Source organism: Xiphias gladius, chromosome 21 (genome assembly GCF_016859285.1).
Source record: "Xiphias gladius isolate SHS-SW01 ecotype Sanya breed wild chromosome 21, ASM1685928v1, whole genome shotgun sequence".
Classification (NCBI taxonomy): domain Eukaryota; kingdom Metazoa; phylum Chordata; class Actinopteri; order Istiophoriformes; family Xiphiidae; genus Xiphias; species Xiphias gladius.
The window spans coordinates 9175074-9195743 of NC_053420.1; the positions used below are offsets into that span (position 1 = coordinate 9175074).

The 20670-nt window shown below is 41.2% G+C and overlaps 2 protein-coding genes across 3 annotated transcripts; one reads left to right on the forward strand and one right to left on the reverse strand.

Moving 5' to 3' along the window:
• Positions 1-547: 547 nt before the first annotated feature.
• On the forward strand, positions 548-7968 carry tnnt2b (troponin T type 2b (cardiac)). Of its 2 annotated transcripts, none has more exons than XM_040115698.1 (12): positions 548-576; positions 1479-1486; positions 3382-3408; positions 3541-3562; positions 3652-3715; positions 3822-3938; positions 4088-4165; positions 4369-4470; positions 4576-4685; positions 4854-4944; positions 5986-6026; positions 7900-7968. In XM_040115698.1, the coding sequence occupies exons 1-12, from the start codon at positions 548-550 to the stop codon at positions 7937-7939; spliced, it is 729 nt and encodes a 242-aa protein (XP_039971632.1). In that variant the 3' UTR covers positions 7940-7968. The 2 variants fall into 2 exon arrangements, with proteins under 2 accessions (XP_039971632.1, XP_039971633.1); XM_040115699.1 differs by lacking the exon at positions 1479-1486 and adding an exon at positions 1574-1575 and having other exon boundaries at positions 3385-3411; positions 3538-3562.
• A 1086-nt stretch (positions 7969-9054) lies between these two features.
• Positions 9055-20538, reverse strand: pkp1b (plakophilin 1b). Its single transcript, XM_040158448.1, has 13 exons — positions 20017-20538; positions 18679-18773; positions 16988-17391; positions 16722-16863; positions 15979-16186; positions 15385-15550; positions 13535-13652; positions 12481-12657; positions 11434-11604; positions 11080-11233; positions 10560-10746; positions 10317-10401; positions 9055-9882 (listed from the first exon to the last, which is right to left on the reverse strand). Exons 1-13 carry the CDS (start codon positions 20204-20206, stop codon positions 9808-9810), a joined length of 2172 nt encoding a protein of 723 aa, XP_040014382.1. The 5' UTR covers positions 20207-20538; the 3' UTR covers positions 9055-9807.
• Positions 20539-20670: the final 132 nt, after the last annotated feature.

Genomic DNA, 20670 nt, shown 5'->3' on the forward strand with positions numbered 1-20670 from the left:
TCAGCAGAATCATAATACGGTGAATTACAGTGAATTATATGTTTCTTTGCTTGGAAATCAGGGGAGCTCGAGGTGTGCATTTGTGTATTTGTGTGCACACAGGAGCAGGTTCACGAGGATTATTTCTAACCTTCCCAACTACTGCCAGACCTGAGATACTGAAACCTTTTGAGAGCGATAGTCCTGTGAAGTTCGGTCTAGGTTTTGCCGTGTAAAAATAGACTATGCCAGTCCATGGAGAATACATGTTTTCCCATTCTAGTTAATGCCATCTGCCATCTGTTTGCAGGTATTCGCCCGACCCGTTGTGGCCACTGGCAGCTTGCCGCCATGTGATCCACTACCGGGTTTAAAAGCTTATGGCCAACTAGGACGGGCACAGTATACAATTCCCCATTGAGCCACATCTGAAGCGCAGATCGCACTATCTGGGTAAGGTCTGAGTGCTTTTTCATTATGTTGATAAACAGTAAATGGAGAATTTTTATGATAATGTCAGCATGATGCAGTGAACTGCACGTATTTGTACAGGTGCTGCTTCCTAAACATGTCTGACACAGAGGATGCCACATATGAGTGAGTAAATGCGACATTTCTGTAGAACAGAGATTGAGATTAAAAAAGTGATGCCAGCGCAGATGGAGTCAGTTGTAACCAAAAATGTTTCCGGTGTGTTTTCTCTCCTTTCAGGGGACAGCGTAAGTCAATTTATCTGTTCACCGAAACCCACACAAACGCGGCTAAGATGACTCTCCACAGCTTGTGCTTACATTGTAGTGTCTAGGCTGCAGATTCTAACAGTTGCATGTTGTCAGGGAGGAATTTTGACTGGCTGGACTGCTACACAGCGGCTTCACCTACACCGTGGAAAAATATGAAAAATGCATGAATACTGTGATTTTGCTGCATGAATATATTTATGCCGATGTGTAATAGTACTTGTGAAGTAGATTGCAATAGCTGACCTCTGCTCTTTACCTCTCTATGTGCGTACTTTGTGAAGGAGAGGAGGATATTGTTGGTATGTACTTTAATACGAACAATATCTATGAAAACAATGTAAAACTTTGCTTCTGAATGAGTCAACCTTAAAAGGCTGTTTGTATATTATCTGCCACTCTGTTACCTGCTTTAGACACTTGAGCATCGTTGGTTACTTAACATGCTAAGCTGCCGGCTTCACCAAACGGCATCCTGTATTTTTGGCATGTTGGTGCCACTGTAGAGGCAGCTGCTGTCCTTCAGCTTTTCTGCCAGATTGACCTTTGTCCTTTAAGTCAGTTCACTTTACTCAGGCTTGAATTAACATCCCAGTGGATCTGCCCTTTCAATTCAGATGGTGCAATGGGTTGCCATCGAGGAGATAAAGGGCCGTACCTCTATTTCTGTCTCCTTTGTGAGGCTGTCCATGTGGGCCATGCTGTCGCTGAAACTAAGCAGCACCTGTCCCCCCCTGTGTTGAGTAGAGTCACTGTTAGAGAGCAATGTAGGTCAGCTTCTGTTCTCAGTACCTCTACCTTGAGGCAGACAGCGTTGCAAGCACAATGCCCACTTTCATATTAATGCCTGTTAGAGGTCTTCTGAATGCAGGTCGGCTTCTTTGCAGCGGAAAGAGATTGAGTTTCCCTCTGTAGCCAGAGGGACTAAAGGCTTGGCGTCGCTTTTTCCCATAGAGGCCCAGTGAAGAAAGAAATGTTGGGAACAAAAAGCACGGCACTAAAAAAATACTTTGCAAAGCTAAATGCAAAAAAGCTGGTGGCAAAATGGCAAAAGTCACTTCCCTACTTCTGTGAAGTTGTATCTGTAATAATGTATTTCATTTCTGGTCAGCCTCTTTTTAGAAGCCGATAACTGGAAAGACTTTAGACGCACAGATTCATTAAAAAATATCAAAATGCATTAACGCCACGTAAAAGAATCTACATCCAGAATCCTCCATTGCCGATAATTATTTGCATAGAGGAAAATGTAGATAACAAATTTACTGATAAAACGTTAAAATGCAACAGCAGGACGCTGAGCGGGGCAACGCAGACTAGAATATAAGAACATCTGAACAGTACAAATCGGAATATAAGAAAACGCCATGAAAATGAAATCTCTTGGTTAAAGATTGTCTTGTTTTTGAAGCGGTCGTCAAAAATATGTGTTGATAGCAGAAGTAATGATTGTCACATTGTTTTCTTGCTAACTACATACTTGCTTTGCACAGAAGAGGAGGAGGAGTTGGAAGAGGTAGCAGAGGAGGATGAGGAGGAGGTAGAAGGTAGTACTGCTTATGCTAATGTATGTATGTTTGCATGCCAGCTATAAATTGATATGATTTATTTTTAACATACTGTTTAATGCAACATTACTGGTGTACGTAGAACAGGCGTGTATTATCGCTGTCCTGTGAAAACCACGTTTTCAGCTTCACGACAATGCATTTTCAGATGATTTTAAATGGTTTATTTTGGCTGGAGAGGTACCCTGTAAAGGTACACTTCGGTTCAAATGAAACGTTCACAATAAGGAAATTGGGAGGTACATGGTTTTTCCTGGCACCGTGACAACAGACATGCCTGGGAGGATAATGCGATTGTATCTCAAAAACCGCCAATGTACCTGTATAACTGCTGACAGTGCAGTTACTGCTGGAATTTCCATATCATTGTGGTTTGTAAAGGTAGATTTTACACCTAAACATAGAGCCAGAATTGTGCATGTGTAAAAACTTAAGTTATAGTTAGAGTAAAGTTTTAGAAACTAAGTTACAGTGAAAAAAAACATTTACTATGACAGACTGATGCACGAGGTCATTTTTTGTTTATTTGTTACTGGCAGGGCAGAGAAAACATTACGAGTTAGCTGCGATGATAATCTAAAGCAGCTTTCTCTGACTCTCGGAGAGAATCACACCCTCATACCTTTCGGGCCAAGTCCATCAGCACTGACAGACCATCTCGGTCAACTATGTTGCCTCAGTCAACTGCTATTTGTCTGAGGTCATTCTCCCATTTCAGCTCTTCCTTCCTTTGAATTAGAGACGAACATGAGGGTAACGTCATGCAAATCACACCATTGATATCTGTCAACAGTAAGATACTGGTCAACATTAATCATTAATAAATTTAGAACCATATGTGCCTTTTTAAAACCTTTATCTCACTGGGAATCACCCCGCAAACCTGTTTTGAAACATACTCTTCAGACGAAGCTTACATTTGCAGGAATGTCTGCAGGGCGATTGGGAAGGCCATTGCCTTGGGTCAACCCTGCTTTAAGTCTTGTCATTCAGGGCTGTCAACAGTGTCTCATTTTCTACATGTCAGCGTGGGCTCTCTGCACCTTGTCTACCTTCCTAAATGTTGACTCTGCACTGACACTCTCATCTTTCAGCAGATGGTGGAGAGGAAGATGGAGGAGGTAGGGACGGGTTATCTAAGAGATACAGAGATTATGTGTGTGACACAGGATTGTTTCTTTGTTAGTTTTCTCATGCATGTTGCTTCATAAACTAAGAATTTTACTTTGCTTTTTCTTTTTATTGATACGCAGACGAGACAAAGCCTAAGTTAAAGTAAGAACATGATTTAAATTTAATACAAACTGATTCACCGTGAGAGACACACTCAAAAGAAAAGAACTCAACTTTCCCATCCGCCTCAGGCCTAGTTTCATGCCCGGCCTAGCAGCCCCAAAGATCCCAGATGGAGAAAAAGTGGACTTTGATGTGAGTTCATCTCAGGACAGATCAAAGATACAGCTGCAAGCTGTTCTTCAGGCAGAACGTTGGATAACTTTTCAGCTCACATGTCGATCTCTTGCTATAATTTCAGGACATTCATCGAAAACGAATGGAAAAGGACTTGACTGAGCTCCAGACTCTGATTGAAGCTCACTTTGAGAAGCGCAAGAAGGAGGAAGAAGAGCTTGTTGACCTCACAGATCGAATCGTATGTTAATATCTCACTTCTGTGCTGCAAAGTCACAGGTTTAGTCTCCAACATTACCGAATTCTACACTAAAGTGATGTCTTTAAGTCACATTTTGAGTTTACGGGATTTGTTTTGGTCCGTAAAATTGCCTCTGTTTCCCGCCTCAGGAGAAACGCAGGTCGGAGAGAGCAGAGCAGATGAAGATCAGAGCAGAGAGAGAGAGAGAACGGCAGAACAAATTAGCTGTGAGTAAAGTTCTTAGTCAACTTACGTTTAAAGGTCATAAATGGAAGACAGATGTTTCCTGGATACAAGCCGTCATTTGGCTGTCCTGCATTTGGCCAGTACACCTGCGAATTATAATTACATTCAGCTTAACCAAGTTAAGACAATGTCACTGAGCAACTGTAAACGACAGATCAATGGTTCTGTATTTTTTTTCCACCAGGAAGAGAAAACGAGGAAAGAAGACGAAGAGGCCAAGAAGAAAGCAGACGATGATGCGAGGAAGAAGCTGATTCTGTCCAACTTGAGTTTCACTGGATACAAGGTGGTGATTTTGTTGATGATTAAATAGACTGATAGACTCGTAAACTGAGAGAAGAATACAGCATGCTGTATAGCATGTCACCACATGTGCCCTTTTCCTGTTCAGCAAACACAGACCGGGCCAAAAAGACAAACGGAGAGAGAAAAGAAGAGGAAGATCCTAAATGATCGACGCAAAGAGTTAAACATTGATCACATGAAAGAAGACAAACTCAGGTAAAAGGGGGACACAATAAGTTGGCCAATTTCTGTCTCAGTTGGCTGAAAATACTCTCAGCTCTATTCAGAGAGTATTTGGAGTGAATTCGATCAGTTGGTGTTATTCACCATCTGAACTCTATGAACCACTTTATCTTTAACTTCTTCTTGTCTGTACTGATACAGGGAAAAAGCTAAGGAGATGTGGGACTGGATGCGCCAGCTGGAGGCAGAGAAATTTGACCTTCAGAATAAGTACATGAAGCAGAAGTATGAGGTAAGATATCATATGTAACCTACTTCATGTTTATATCAGAAACATGGTTTGAATTGACAAATTCTAGGATGCAGGCCAAAATACAAACACGACTGACAGTAAGATCTACGAGTAACTGCGCACAAACAGAACATTTAATTATAGTTGACAGTGAAGGTGAGAAAAAAGGGTTTGTTTTGAAGCAAGTTAGCCAAACTGTTTAATAGATAAGTTATAATACATCAGTTTTCAGGCTATTTATTTTGCAGCATCTAAAAATAAAACGTGTTTTTTATGGCTCCATTTGAACTAATGAACGAGTACAATAAATACATTTATAATCTAAGACATTTAAGTATGTGATTTAAAGGTAGTCACATGCAAAGGTAATAACAAGTGACAGGCTGAAGCAACAGCTATTGTTACTCTCTAAAGCTAGGCTAGTTGCCATCTAGCAGCTAGTTTAGCAAGTGTTAGCCTACGTCTTTTCTCCAACATGATGGGGTGTAGCTACCCTCTCATGGATGTGGGATGCCAAACTGAATTACATGTAAAATAAATACAAAAAAAAATACATTTCTCAATACAGGGAACAGGCTGGAAATATTAGATACATTTAGCTTCAGCTAAGGCTAGCTGTGTCTATCACAGCAGCTAGCTTTAACTTAACAGAACTCTTGCTTGGAACTCTTGCTTAGAGCTTTAAAATCTTTTCTTTTTTTTACTGGTTTTATTCTCACCTTTTCACCATTTTTATTTCTCCTGTGAATTAGTCTCAAATTGTTTAACTGTTTACCACAGAACTGTCTCATTTTCAGCGTGTCAGTCATCTGTAAAGCACTAGGAATTGTAGCTACAAAACCTGTTCAAAGGTTTGAATTATTGACTGAAAGTTCAGTAACTGCTGCTTCGTCGGAAACTGCACATGCCTAAGGCATAATAATTGTATGTAGTATAACAATGTCAAAAAGTCAGATTTGACCAAATACAGTATTGCATTTCGGCTATGTATGGCATTACAAATATCAATACGCTTTAAAAAAAACACATCTTTTTGCACAGATCACCGTGCTGAGAAACCGGGTCAGTGATCATCAGAAAATGTAAGTCTGCTGTGTCATGGATCCTCACATCATGGTGCACGTGTTATGATTTTAGTCAGTGCTTTCTAACACATAAAACTGCATGAAAACAAGTAGTGGCAGCTGTGATATTTTTCTTGTCTTAATTGTTACATCATGTCTTTCATCAAGATGAGTAGATATGCAAACTCATAACAAAGCAGATACAAAAAGGCAGAAAGCAAAATTCAAGTAAGCAAAGATCATTAGTTCCACGCTTAGTGCCATACTGTAATTCCGCCCTGATGGAAATGGTCACCTAGTGACCTCATAAAGTTTCCACCTCCAGCCATTTCAACTTCCTCTCAGCTTCTCTCCCTACTCTGGTCTCCATTTATTTGAAGCCGCACCAGTAACAGCTGTTTGTGCCAGCTGCCCGACAGCAGGACTGAAGCCTAATGAGTACACCCAGTCGAGCAGGACTGGGAAAACAAAACAAAACAAACAAAAAAAAAAAAGGCGAGCACATGAGAGGTGTTTTAACAAAAGGCAGGCCGGGGTATCTGAACTACATACATGCACTCAGTCTCGAAGGAGAGATGGGGCTGTAATGGAGGCACAACAGCTGAGAGATCTCATAACTGCTATGTGATGTCATCTGTGTTGATGTGGCTCACAACAAAACAGTGACTGGCCATGCTGCCATCCGAATCATGTGAATCCTTTCATCCTGATCTCATGTGGGCTGTGTTACAACAGGGACTCAGGCTCTGAGCAAAGCTTTACCAAGCTCAGACACTGGTTTTCCTGCAGAATCTGGCACTGGCTTTATAAATCCGGAATATTGTAAGAGTGACTGATTATTTCAAACAAGTTTCCCATTGAAATAGAGCCGTGGTTTATATTTGATTTACTGTTTTCAGGTCATATAACTATTATTATTTTTATCTTGAGACACACATAAAACCGTAATTTATCATAGCTTAAACGTTAATTGATTAATATTTGCATTCATAGATAAGCTGCAGGTGTCAGGTACCTCGGTAGCAACAGTAGGTAAAGATAGCAGTCAACTATTTGATAGCAAATCCCCTTCCACTAGCAGACAGCTATGAAAAGCTTTCAGTAGCAGCCGCAGCTTTCTGTGGAGCAGCGGTTCCCAACCCCTGTGGAAGGAGTCACAAGACGATTATTTGGGTAGAATAGTAAGAAAAAACTGAATTATAAAACACAGAATCATGGTTCTTTTTCTCTAATCTTTCCTTTTTTTTTCTTTGTGAAATCCTGTAAAAAAAATGTTACTTCTTTGTGCCTATAAAATCATTCTCATCTGAGAACAAATATTCTCTCTGTAAACTCACAAGCAAAAAAGATTTGGGTCCGCCGCTGTAGAGAGATCAACTGCACTGGGACCAGACTTTACATCGATCGGATGAGCGTGGAAAAAAAAAATAGTTTCAGCATTCCTGATCAATCAGGTGCTGGTCTGCAGATGCTCCATGCAAGTGCAAGAAAAACATCTGCTGGCCACGTTCTGAACCATGAGCATAAAATTGCTTAACATAAGAGAGACACGGACACTAAATCCAAATGTTAAGAACGATAAGCGAAAGCTCATTTGTGCTCTCATGGCAATTTTATGTGTTGTCCAGTTTCCTTTCTGGGACAGGAATTTCCCTAAAATTCGAGAGTGACTTATTTGCATCAGGAGAGTAAATTACATTCCTGAATTGCAAACACTGAAAGCAAGGATAGGTAAGATCACAGGGATTGCAGCCACGTAGCTCAGAGAATAGGATTCGACACACGAAAGCGTTTTCAGTGGAGGGTAATGTACAAGGTTCGGCATGCATTACAGGTTAGCGTGGTTGTGTGCTGGCCGGTATGTCTGAGCTATCTTTCACTTTATTCTCAGTTCAAAGGGTACTAGGAGCAAGCGTGGACTGAGGAAGTAACATCTGACATCAACTGGAGGAAAACCGGCCACATCTGACATCAATGAAATCACTGAGTGACAGAAACTGAATTATAATGTTTTATAAAAACTTGGACACGCTCTTCAATAAGTTATCTGTAAAATGAAGTGTAAGCTGAGTCCATCTGACGAAATGCAGCAGTATAATAGAGTTTCTGATTGCAGACCGATCCGGCGATGTGGTGCAGCTTATTTTTGTTTAACAGGGATTTGAAGTGTGTAACCGTTTACAATGGCTTTAGTGTGTGAAAGGATAACACTATGATAAGATTTTCAATTTAACCCTAAATTCTTTGTCCAACCACTAAATGTGTCACTAAAAATACTCAAAGTGGAGACTAATTAATTGAATATTGTGTGTAGGATATTGTGATTGCAAAGAATTAAAAAAAAAATGTATTTAACAAACTAGAAATAGTGTGTTTCTTTCTCCTAAGTCTCTGGTCCATTCACTTGTGGGAACCTTATGTTGAGCACCAACTCCATGCTAAAAATGCAAGCCTCATCACGTAAAGTCATACTGTATTTGCCGAAAGTGTTGGTGTGTAGTTTACTTTGGGTGAGCCAGTTATTATAATTGGCAGTTTGGAGTCAGTTCACTTTGGCAGTTTTCTCTCTATGCTGCCATTTGGACACGCTGGAGATGTACCCGCGGTATTACCAGTCTTCTATAAATGAAAACAATATGAGCACATAAATCTATCAGTGCAAAATGACATGATTATGAAAAAAAGATCAGCCCTGCCAGAAGCCCCATAGAAGGAAACATCACCCATGACCCCAGGATTCCCTCGGGGCTGTTGGATGGATTATGCGGTTTGAGCTGTGGAAGACCAAAGTTCAAATCTGATCAACAATAATCCACCGAGCGCCACAGCAGCCGCAGTGTCTGGCTCTAATAGCTTGTTCTTGAACTGCAGAAAATAAATCATAAGGGTGGGGTAAACAGAATTTTAAAGATGTGTTGCTTAATCTGCCCAGAAACATTTCAAGCGTGGCAGCAAAACCTAGAGGGGTGTGAGAAGATGTGAGTGAGGTGACAAATCTCTTTATGCAACATCGCTGACTATGACAAATGACTATAATGAACTCAAATTCCCAGATATAGTGTTTATTCATCAAGTATTTCTCACCTTTGCAGCTCAAACAGTAGATTTCTGTCAGCTTTATTGCCACTTTTTTTGGGACAATACAAACAGATCGTTTCAAGATCTCAGACACACACACACACACACACACATGAAAAAAGATGGATACACCACAAACAAAAGTTGTCTTTACTAAATATAAACACACACCGATGCTTAAGACAATAACCTAGCTCCTATATCAAGCCCCAAAACTCTAACAACAGAAAATATGCTCTCTTATCTATGGTCATTCTACATAGTCAAATTCATTTTACAATCTTTTGTCATGATATTAAAAACAGCAATTTCAGTGCAGAATAAAGTCCTATAATCTAATAAAGCAAGCTAATGGTACCATAGTGCAGAACGCAGGCACAGACACAAAATTAACTTTAAAAATACATTTGAGAGTAGTTAAAACTAAAAAATAAAAACTTGCAGCAAAAAAAGTCGGGTGCTCACTTGCTATATTTCAACCTTCACCTTTTTTCCCATAAAGAAACTCACCTTGCAGCATATACAGGCCTGTATGTAATCATTTGTTGATGGATGCATTATACGGATACATAGATTTAAAAAAAAAAAATCTGTGGGTGTTTGTGAAAAGCGGAAGGATGGTGCTCAGCCTCAGCGCGTTTGCATCCCGTGGCTGTGCAGAGAAGCCTGCAGGTGAGCTGCTTCAGTAGAGGACGTTCGGAGATCAGCTCAAGCCGGAGTGTTAATTGACAACTTGAACCGACTTCAGTGCGGTCGTGGTGATGTCATTTACGAATGAGGACTTACTCATCCCTTGCTGCAAGACAAACAGTTAAACACAAATCAGTGTTCCACCTGGGCAATTACAGTAAGCCCATGAATTAAACTGTGCTGTGCTCAAATTACATGTGGCAAATTCACAAAAGTCCTCGAGCTGGAGCTGAAATTAGTATGTGCCCGCAGAAGCGTTATAATGCGTCATGCCAACCTGCTTCTGAACATGTGCAAACAAAATCCTCTGAGTGTCTCCTCGAAACCTGAGCTACGAGATTCCTCGGCCGTTTCATTTTAGGGTCCGATTCACACTCGCCGGGTTATTTTCTGAGAACACTACCTAGTCCTTCATCTTTTCACCCTCTGTTTCTCACAAATACCTGAGAAAGGTGTGGACTCGGAGTTGAATGTAAGAAACAGAGGGGACACACCCAAACCGTGGCAAATCGTGGTACTCAAGTTTAAGCCTCAACTCACCTTTTTCAGGAAGCTTTGGAATTCTTTTTCTGACCATAGGTTGTAGAGAACCAGGGACGCAGCTTTGCTGGATTTGGGGAAATAGCTAGGAAGGACGGAAAAGAATTGTTGTGCATCAGTTTGGACTTGTGGAAATTGAACAGGCGTGCAAAAAGGTACTCCCCATATCTTGAGTAATCCTGCTCTTTTCTTGTAAAAATACAAATTCAGGCACATTCCCTCACTGCACACATGCAACCTTACTTGTTTTGGCTGAGATTGATCAGGGAGTTTATCAGGGTGTTGTTTAACAGGCGTTTGCCCATCTCACGCTCCTTCATAAGCAGGCAGTTGGCGGCCTGACAGGCCATGGCCACAGTGTCGTCGGACTCAACCCCATCCTTGGTGCCTGCGCTGATGATTCCCAGCAGCTCTGGGAGGGCTTTACGGGCTTCAGTAACAAGGTAAACAAAAACCCACTGGCTGTTTAACAAAAAGCAGGCACTTGTAGAACTGCAAACAATTGTTTAAGATAATGGATTTTAGGGTAATGACCCAAATCTGACATCTACTCCGAAGCAAAAACAATTGTAGATTGTTGGATGGATTTTCATACTTCATATATGGTCTCTTAGTATTTTAGTGATTAATCATGTTTGCAAGCAGTTGACATGTTTTGTTTTTTGTTTTTTTTTTAATCAGTGAAGGGGAAACATTTAAGAATCAGTCAAAACAGTTTGATAAAGCAGCACACTACGAGTTTTGTCTTACACCTACTTCTTACCTAAGGCACTGTGCAGGTTTGGGTTCTTGGTCAAGTTTCCTACCAAAGCCACTGTGTTCCTCTGTATATTGACTTTGTTTGACTTTAAACAGGGGCTGATAACCTGCAGGCCATTCAGTTTCTGCACAATGGTCTGGCTCATTACACTGGAGACCTGTGAATATAGAAAAAACAGACTAGCCGCTCAAATCAGGAAACAACATGGCGAGCCTTTGAATATTTCCATTACAAAGAAAATAGTCTAGACTAACCCAAACCAGTCTCTGTATCCTGCATAGAAAATGTAGGTTTTGGTTTTTTTTGGTTTTTTTCAGCCCTGCTCAGTGTGTAACAACACAACCTATCTTTTCTTACAATGCTGTCGTGGGCTGTGAGGTTCCGCAGCGCTCCACAACAGGCCTCCTGTGTTTCTTCTCGCTGGCTAGAGCCGAGCAAATTCAGGTAAATCTGCAGAGTTTTGGAGTGGAACAGCCATCCTGCTCCGTTAGGGTGTGGGTCCTCAATGACTGGGAAGTCAAAGTGACGCTGGATGAGAAAGGGAACAGATCATCATCAACGTGTAGCTGTCTTCCGATCTCTGTATATCCTTGGCCTTGTCTAGCACATTGTCCTCTGTGAATCCTCTCTGAATCCTTTGCACTGTATTTTTGCACTCAAGCATGTGGAAATTTTCAATCTACAGTTTGCCTATGGCTGTGACATGTTTACATTTTAAATGTTATGTACATAAAAATTGCACAGCTCATGTACACACGAAGCCAATATACACTAATCACATATCACAATATACTCTTTATCTTTGAATTTTTAAATCTTCATAATGCTTAATTTTTTTTTTTTTATTGCACAGTCGCTTTCATAGCATAGCCTCAATACTATGCCACTCTGAATTTCAAAGCACATTTTGTATGAGCAGTGAAACCTTTGAATTTTTGAATGTAGCTGATTCTTTTTAAGAAATGCAGAATTACACTGTAACATAAAATGAATCTGAATGATTTATTAAAGTCAGTGTGTGTTGATGCTAAATGAAAACATGCTGCAAACTGAAGCCCTTCCTGTTTCTTTAATTTCCATTTCAGTATTGAATTGTCTTGTTTTATGTTCGGGAACCAGGTGGCAAAAGTCAAATCAAAAAACCACTGCACACATTCAGGAATCAAAACCCTGGGTTTCACAAGCCCTTGAAAGGCTGAAATGGAATTACACTGGAATCACACTACGTCGGTACACTGGCAGTTATAATTACGGTGAAAAGAACTGATGACAGGACACACAAACAGGTACTGTCTAGACAAACTGACGGGTGTGATGAGCTGTCATAACTAAAAGTATTATTTGGTCCCTGGTCTACATCAGTCGATGTGTTTTGGCTTTGGCTGAACACCTTCCTCGTCTCACCTCGTGTTCTGCCGATTTGCTCTGCGGACTGAAGCAGCCGATGGGGCCGGTGTCGTCCTGGCTGTGCCTCCTGTTGACAGTCTTGGCCAAAGCTGTGAACCTGCTGAACAGAGTCGGAGCCTCGGCCTCCAGCTGGAACGTCAGGTTGTGCAGGATGCACACACAGTTTTCGACAGACTGTTTCAACGGGAGGAACGACCGCATGTCACACTCAGAGTCGTGTGTGTTTTGTGTCTTGACTTGATGCGTCGTGACAAATACATACAATAAAATAATGACTTGATAAAAACACACAGAAGGAGTGGACACAGAAAGAGCAACATCTGTACAATGTACGATGCAATCCAATAAAAAAAAAATCTGCAATAAATACTACAAGTGTGAAACTTTTAAAGCTCAATTTCTGGTAATGTGTTTGCACTTGTATTGTCTTGTACTGCATTGTGTTCTGTTGGATTGCATTACAGTAATTGTGCAAGTGTTGCTGTTACTTTGTCCCATCCCTGTAAATTAAATTCATTTTAGGCTGAAAATAGAAAAAAGAAAACAAAAACAAAAAAACACTGCCAATAATGAAGCTAGATATTTAGCTAATAATTAAGTTGTAACACAGAAATGAATTAGATAAATCGTGACTTGATCTTTTTAACTGAGCAAAGTGTGTTTCTGACTGAAGCACATAACATACAGCACAGCACTGACCATAGTGTGCATTGCTATAATCGTTACACAATACAGGACGTAGTTTTCTGTGCAGCAGATGACGGAACATGACCACCTTAATACCCGGATGTGCACTTATTTGCTGTAGAGCTACTCTCTGCGAGCTACAAAAGTCATCTTCATAACAGCAAAGGCTGGTTAACCTCAAGCTGAAGCTCCTCTCTATAAGGACGAATGTTCTGGGTTTTTTTTTCCACGTTCCACATGAAGGTGGGATGCGTGAGTGGCAGAGAAAATGAGAGTGAAAAGAGGAAACCACGGACAGAAAGAACTGGGTGCAGGCTTAATAAGACAGAGTAAATAAACTTTTTTGTTTGTTTGTCTGTTTCACCTTGTCATCTGGTTTTCCTGCTTCCACACAGTCTTTAACATAACTGACCAAAGAGTCGACCAGGCCTCGACATTTTCTCATCGCCTGCCTGTTGTTTTGCTTTGCGCTGCTGAGGTTTCTGTTGAAAACAAAAATACAAGATATCTGTTAAACGCTGTTTTGATTACGTTAGAGAATAGGCAGCTATACTATTGGAGAACACACAGAGTGCATTTTTATTAAGATTTGAATCATTGCTACTAGTGGAAAATACAAAGTTCTATAACTATAATTATTATTATTAGTCTTCAGAGTAGCTGCCAATAAAAGGGTCCTTTCAGGCTCTGTGTTGGGTTTATTTATAGTTCAGTAAATAATAATTATGGCCAAGCCTTGTAGCAACAGCTTGAAGAAGTGATTTAACAGAAATTTTTGACCTTGTATGGGATTAATTACACCTTGCCTTAAACGTGAACAACACTGGTCTTGTAAAGTTGAGGTAGTGAATAAACCAACTGTCAAATCAAACAATTAGAGCTTTCTCAGAATGATGACGGAAGTCAGTCAGACGTTTTACATAACAGCCGTGTGTTTGCTGGTATGTCAGATAAGATAACTGCTTACCACCTGTAACTGCGGTTTTGTCGATGGTGGCGCTGTACTTTGACATTCACAATTACAATGTATGAGCCCCAAAAAGGCCCACACACACTCCCGCGGGGACCCTTTCAAAAGCAGCGACCTTGGAAGGAAAACCTTCTATACAGTGATGCGGCCAGGCTATTATTTAAAAATTTGGAAAGAGAGTGAAAGCTCAAGCTCTAAACGGCCAGAAAATAATTCACAGTCAACAAAATACTAGAAACACCTCTCATCTCAAAATACAGCCTCCAAAATGACCATAAAGTTCAATCAACACCTCTCTAAGAGTTTCAACTAAAACTTTTACAACATAATTAACCTCAATGAATGTAGGCTTAACTGCAGGGCTGCTATTTTATACTCCAGCAGTTTTATTTAGGTAATAAACTGGCAACTGGGTGTATGTCCTTTCTCTGGTGATATTTAATCGACTTATAACTTTGTGTATGTGTCTATGACAGCTTACAAATTAATACAATTTTATGACGTCGCTCAAAGTGGAGGGCTGGATCAAATAGATCCACGATTTTGAGTCAATAAATTCGCCTACATGTTCTGGCACAATATACATGCTTGATAATGTTCTTTGCAGTGTTAGTTATTTGCATTTTCCGAGGAGAAAATCACGTGATGCTGCCAAACAAAAATACAGACGTATGAAAACAGCAATCGGCCACTTGTAGTATTCAGAGTTTGGTGTTGTAATTTCCAAAGGCATCAAGAGACGAACAGTGTGTGACTCAGGGTAAGGAGCAAAACCTCAACTACTCGTAATAAGCTAGTGGACCGTATTGGTGAGTCTGATAGTGTTTGAGGCACATTTACGGCATCCCTACCACTCATTCACTTCCCTTATGATTAATGCAGGCTGTTCAAGCATGTTAATGGAGCAAAGCGACTCCTAACCAGTTTTGTACTGGTACCTTGGCTTATCACAAATATTTTCTCATGCACAACATCATATTCAATCATAATAAATCTCCAGAGGAAAACGTTCCTAAAAGAAAGCCAAGTAACACTCGATTCTCATTGAGTGTTACTTGGCTTTTTTGCATTTTTGATATTTACAGTTGCTGTAATGCACGGATGTGTTGTATAAATATAAAACGATGTATTTACTGCTTGGTCTACAGTTGGGCAAAACATAGGCAATGAGATCTTAACCCTTATGAGATCTAAAGCAAAGACAGTGAAATTTTATCTAGTGCTCAGCTGTATTATTTGCTTACCTTAGACATCCGGTGGCGTGAAAGAAGACCTCGGCGTCTTGGCATTTGCTGGTCTGGTCCGGACCTGTTGTGTAAGGCAGGATCACACAGTCCCTTAAGACAGGCAAAGCACTGTTCAGGAGTTCTGGCTTCGGGCTCTCTGCAGAGGACAAATTCCACAGGAGACCTGGAAAAAAAGAAAAAAAAGAAAAAGGAAATACATTTGATTGTTCTGTCAAATATGTTAATCACGGGTGAACCTCAGTGTTCAATACTCTTGATAACAGAAGTACAGTTGGATTTCCAGAATGTTTGTGATGTTCAGATGCAATCACAGCGTTAACTGTTCCTAGTCTTATAACAATAGTTTAAACATTTAAGAAATTTTAACATTTAGCCTCATCACTAGAATAGCATCAAGTGGGTTTTGGCGACATGCTCCAAATGCTAATAACACTTTGTAGCACATAAGCACTCAAAAACAGCTTTGTAATTGACAGCAAGATCGAAACAGGATTATGTTAAACACCACTCAAGTGGCTCCCGGCCTGACTTTTTTGGCATGGTTAGGTGTGTGTACCGTACATGTGCGCGTATAGGTTTGCTGACTTGTACCTGTCAGCTGTTTCTGAATCTCTGCAGAATCTGTATCTCTGAGAAGAGCCACAGCCTCCGTGACGCCACCGCTGCGATGAATCGCCTCCTTGCTATTGTTGCTTTTAAAGGACAGGTTCCGAAGGGCAGCCGCGGCGGTCTGGTGGACCTGTGAATTGGAGCTGCGCAGGAGGCCCACCAGAGGAGGAATCCCATTCAGCTTCAACACCTGTGAGACAAGAAGGCCTCAGGACTTCGCACAGCTGGCAAACACAATAATTTACCACAACCCAGACGACAGAGACTAATTTTAAACAATGATTTAAAATGACTGGCTCCAGACAAAGCCTCCATTTTTTATAATGGATTAGAATGAGGTAAATCATACCACACTTTGATAAATGGCAGGTAAAAAACATGTCCGATACACAAACTACAAACGGGGAAAGGTGAGTGGAGCCTACAGGGGATCCAATACGAATTTTTTGCCCCAGGGCCCCCTAAACAGGGTGGTCCGGCCATGGTCAGCGGGACCAAATTAGAGGAAATTTAATTTAACAAATTAAGGAATTTTTTTTCAATGAGGTAAGTAGCTAATGACTGAATTTTCATCTTGGAAGGAAAATCATATTCAATTATTATTATATTTCCTCCACCTTTGCCACCTCCAAGATTTCTCAAACTTTCCACACTGAATCCAAGGTTACATCTGTTGGAAATTATTAGGAGTCTGACAATATGGTAAAGATAGCAAGATAAACCACCTCCTCTTTGGCCCTGTCGTCAATGAAAGTGTTGTGCTGAATGTAGGAAGCGCCACAGTGCTGGTATGTCTCATCGTTGCTGGAAAGGTACTCCACAGCCTCCCTCATGGTGATATCTGCGACTCCACTGGTCCCGTTTGACCTGTAAGAGAATTAAAAATTCAAAAAAAATCACAATCTAAATGCTATTTATACGCATCGTATGCAAGCTCAATTTGTTCGGTCGAAAAACACTGTGAAAATGAAGCTAGTTTGATCCCACTCACCCAGAATCTCCTTTGCCCTTGAGTGTACTCAAGAACAAAGGTGTTTTGGAAGCTTCGATTTGGCTGCATATGAACTGGTTGTTTGCTTTGGACTGACTTGTTCCGTTCAAAGTGTACACACGCTGGCCTGTGGTGGTCGTTCTGAACTGACTGGTGGTCCTTTCGGTCCTGGAGGTGCCCCTGCTGGAGAGGAATCTCTGCGGAGGAGCGGAGCGTTTTGGCATGGAGCGCTGCCAGGCCATGTCAGGCTCGCTGCGGCTGGTGTCGGTTCGGCCGACGGGCAAGGGGCCGACGGGGGCGTGTATCTTCTCATGCTGATAGGTAGAGCCTGATGTGTTCCTCTTGAAAGTCGATCCCATGGAGTTGTTGACTACTTGGTGATTCATGTTCGTCTCCAGGCTGAGCTGCAAGAGCCAGAGAACACATGTGTTTGTAATGAAAGATGATTTTTGTCTCATGAAGGCTTTCACCAGCAATGAAGCAAGAAGACGGAGTGACTAACATCGGAGCTGTCAAGGGCTAATCAATTGTGAAAGATCTTTTTGGCGTGTCACCCTGCAGGTGGTTATATGAACGTCTGGCAGCTTCTATAGGAGAGGCTGCTAAACAGATTTTTGTGTAAGGAGAAAGACTCAGGTTTTTGAGAGGGTAATGGTAGAAAAGTCAGCTTGGGACAGCTAATTTCTGAGCCCCTCTTTCTTATTATCGCATTTAGGCCCCCACTATATGGTGTAGTATACAGTGCTGTGCTGAACTGCACAAGAAAATCCACGAGATCATGGTTGTTTCTTGTGTTATTTCAAGTGATGAATCAAATAGTGGTGAAATGCAACACTTTCAATTTTTATTTACCGGGAGTCACAAGTTAGTTCTCAGTGCTCCCCTCGCACAAGGGCTGTAGGCAGGATTTTATAAATACTGACATCTGGAGTAAAACCCCCTCCCACATAACCCACCCCTCTAATTAGTTTTTGACTGACTAACCAAAAAAATGTATTTATTTATTTCATTTTTTCACATTTCAATGATTCGTTTTACTTTTCCAACATTTAGTTGATTTATTGACTACTCATTTAGGGGATCAAAAGAAAATGAATCGGAAACTATTTTCAAATCATTTTTCAAGTAAAATTGCCAAATATTTGCTTCTTTCAGCTTTTCAAATGTGAGGATAAGCTACTTTTCATTGTCATATATGATAGTAAATGAAATCTTATGCAGTTTTGGACACTTAATCAGGCAAAACATGCATTTGAGGACACCACCTTGGGCTGCTGGACACTATAATGGGCATTTTTGGCAATTTTCTGACACTTTTATAGATAAAACAATTAGTCGATTGAGAAAAAATTCAGAAGACTAATCAACAATGAAAATAATCATTATTTGCAGGCCTAATTTAAATGAGGTTTAAGTGCTATGTGCTAGTTTAAAGATAATACGTTCTAAATAAGACCAAAATCAGCTTCACAAAACGCCGTGTGTAATTTGTGCAGAGTTGTAGAATATAAACTACTCCTCAGGTTTTCAAAACCCCCCAAATCCCAGGAACAATCTTCAGTTGTGGCTACGGCTCTGCCTCAGGGTCACATAGCTGTCTCTATGACAACACTGTGATGATAATACAACAAGAACAGCCATTATTACAGTCAGTGCTGCGGAAAAAAAAAAAAAAAAACTCCATAACTTACAGTTTTAGAGAAGCCATTTCCAAAGAAAACAGTTCCACTGGATGCGCTCAACTGTGACTTCAAAGCATCCCCGAACACGGAGTCGTACAAAGGGCCTTAAGGAGAAAAGTGCACGGTTACCAGCTATGATCATATGTACAGTACATACGTGAGATCATTGCCACTAATTTATTGCCTCTGTCTAAAAAGGAACAACTGTTATGTGCTCAGCTACCTGGTGGCAAGCCTGATCTAAATCTAATACAGCATAATCTGAAAGCAGGCTAACGCCTCAGAAAGAAGATGATAGCAGGAAAAAAAATGAATTTAAAAAACATCAGAATGAAATAAGAATAATCCACACGTTATTCTGAATGTAAAATGTACCATACTAGATTTTAAGTATAGACAGGTCTCGAGTTTTAATAGTGTCTACTTTTTGTTTTCTTTGTTTAGTGTAAGTCAGCCTAAATCAGCACCTTTTGGAGTGTTTAAGAGCCAGAGATTCAGAGACACATAGGCCACGACTGCAGAAATACCGAGGCCACATTTGCCCCAAATGACCCCTTTCACCACTCTCAGAAAAATACTGACCGCAAACCAACACGGTCTCTCAACTGTTTAAAAATGTTATTCCGAAACATGGAAGTCTAAATGGTGTTCGAAAGCCTCCTCCGCACTCCCACATGTTGGGGAGAGAAATGCAATTTATTAATTATTGTGACGGATTAAAAGTACTCAAATTATTCTAAGAAATAATGGAATCAGCTCACAAAGTACCCATGTGTAAGTTTAGGTTCAATAATAATAGTAGAATAGGATTAAATTCTGCTACAGGTTGCTAAAAATAAATGAATAAACATAAATTCACCAAAGAATAAAAATTAAATTAAAAAATCCTAAGGACATGTCCTCAGTGTTTGCCAGGATTTTAGCTGTTTTTGATGATACATTTTTCTGCAGTTTTCAAAAAAAAACACCACCACTGCTTGCAGCTCAACACAACCAACTCTAAACCCCAACTAACACAACCAGAAGCGAGTTTGTCCTTTCGCTTTGGCCTTGTTCAGACCAGAAACCTCCCTGTGAGATCGTGCAGTTCTGGACCAGTTGTACAAAAGCATTGCGGGGTTTCGTTCCCCAACATAAAGGTGTGCAGTGTGTGTCAGAGCCCCCTTTAGCTGCCCGGGGCTCTGGCAGCAGAAGACCTGGATCCTGGAGCAAAAAATCCTGGACTAAGCCTGAATAGTTTTTTTTTCTCTAAAAACTCTCTTCACGTTGCTGAAAACCCCCCAAACCAACGCCGGCTGCTCCTCCGTGTCCTGGGCCTGTTTTTCTCGGTGTAGCGGCGGCCCTTACTTGTTGGCGATAGAGACTGAGACGCGCTCCTGCTGCTGGACTGCCGCGACTTGGTCCTCCGGATACTCTGCACTTGTTCCAGGACGCGCTGCTGCCCCGACCGGCACCGGTTGGCGGAGGGCACGGCCAGGGAAGTGTCGTCCACGTTCCCGATGGCGATGGCCGACTTCAGCGGATCCAGACTCGTCATTTTCGTGCGCGTTGGGTCCTCGCCCGGCTGCTCCGACCAACACCCAACGCAGGCTCGTACGGGGTGAGCCAGTCAGCCGCGGAGCGCCGGCGTTGTCTCAGGTAACAAAAGCGCACCTTGCCCTGCCCTTCGCTGCCCAGAGACCGCGCCCTTTCAGGCAGGATAGATTTTTGCACTTGGTCTCGCTTGTCCCGACGAATACCACTCGGTTTTTTTTGTGTTGGACGTGAAGGCAAAGGCGATGAGTTTGCGCGATTTGCGCAACTGTTCGCTCAGGTACCTGGACGCTGCATTTCGGACGATAAAAATTCACGCGCGATAAGCTTGTAAAACATTAAGCTCATCCAGGGCGAGCTGGCAGGTCGGTTATATAACGACCGACCAGTTTTTTTTTTCTTTTAAAACAAGTTAGCTCCATCGCCAACCTGCTACAACAGAAGTGGCTGCCTAAACATGATCATGTG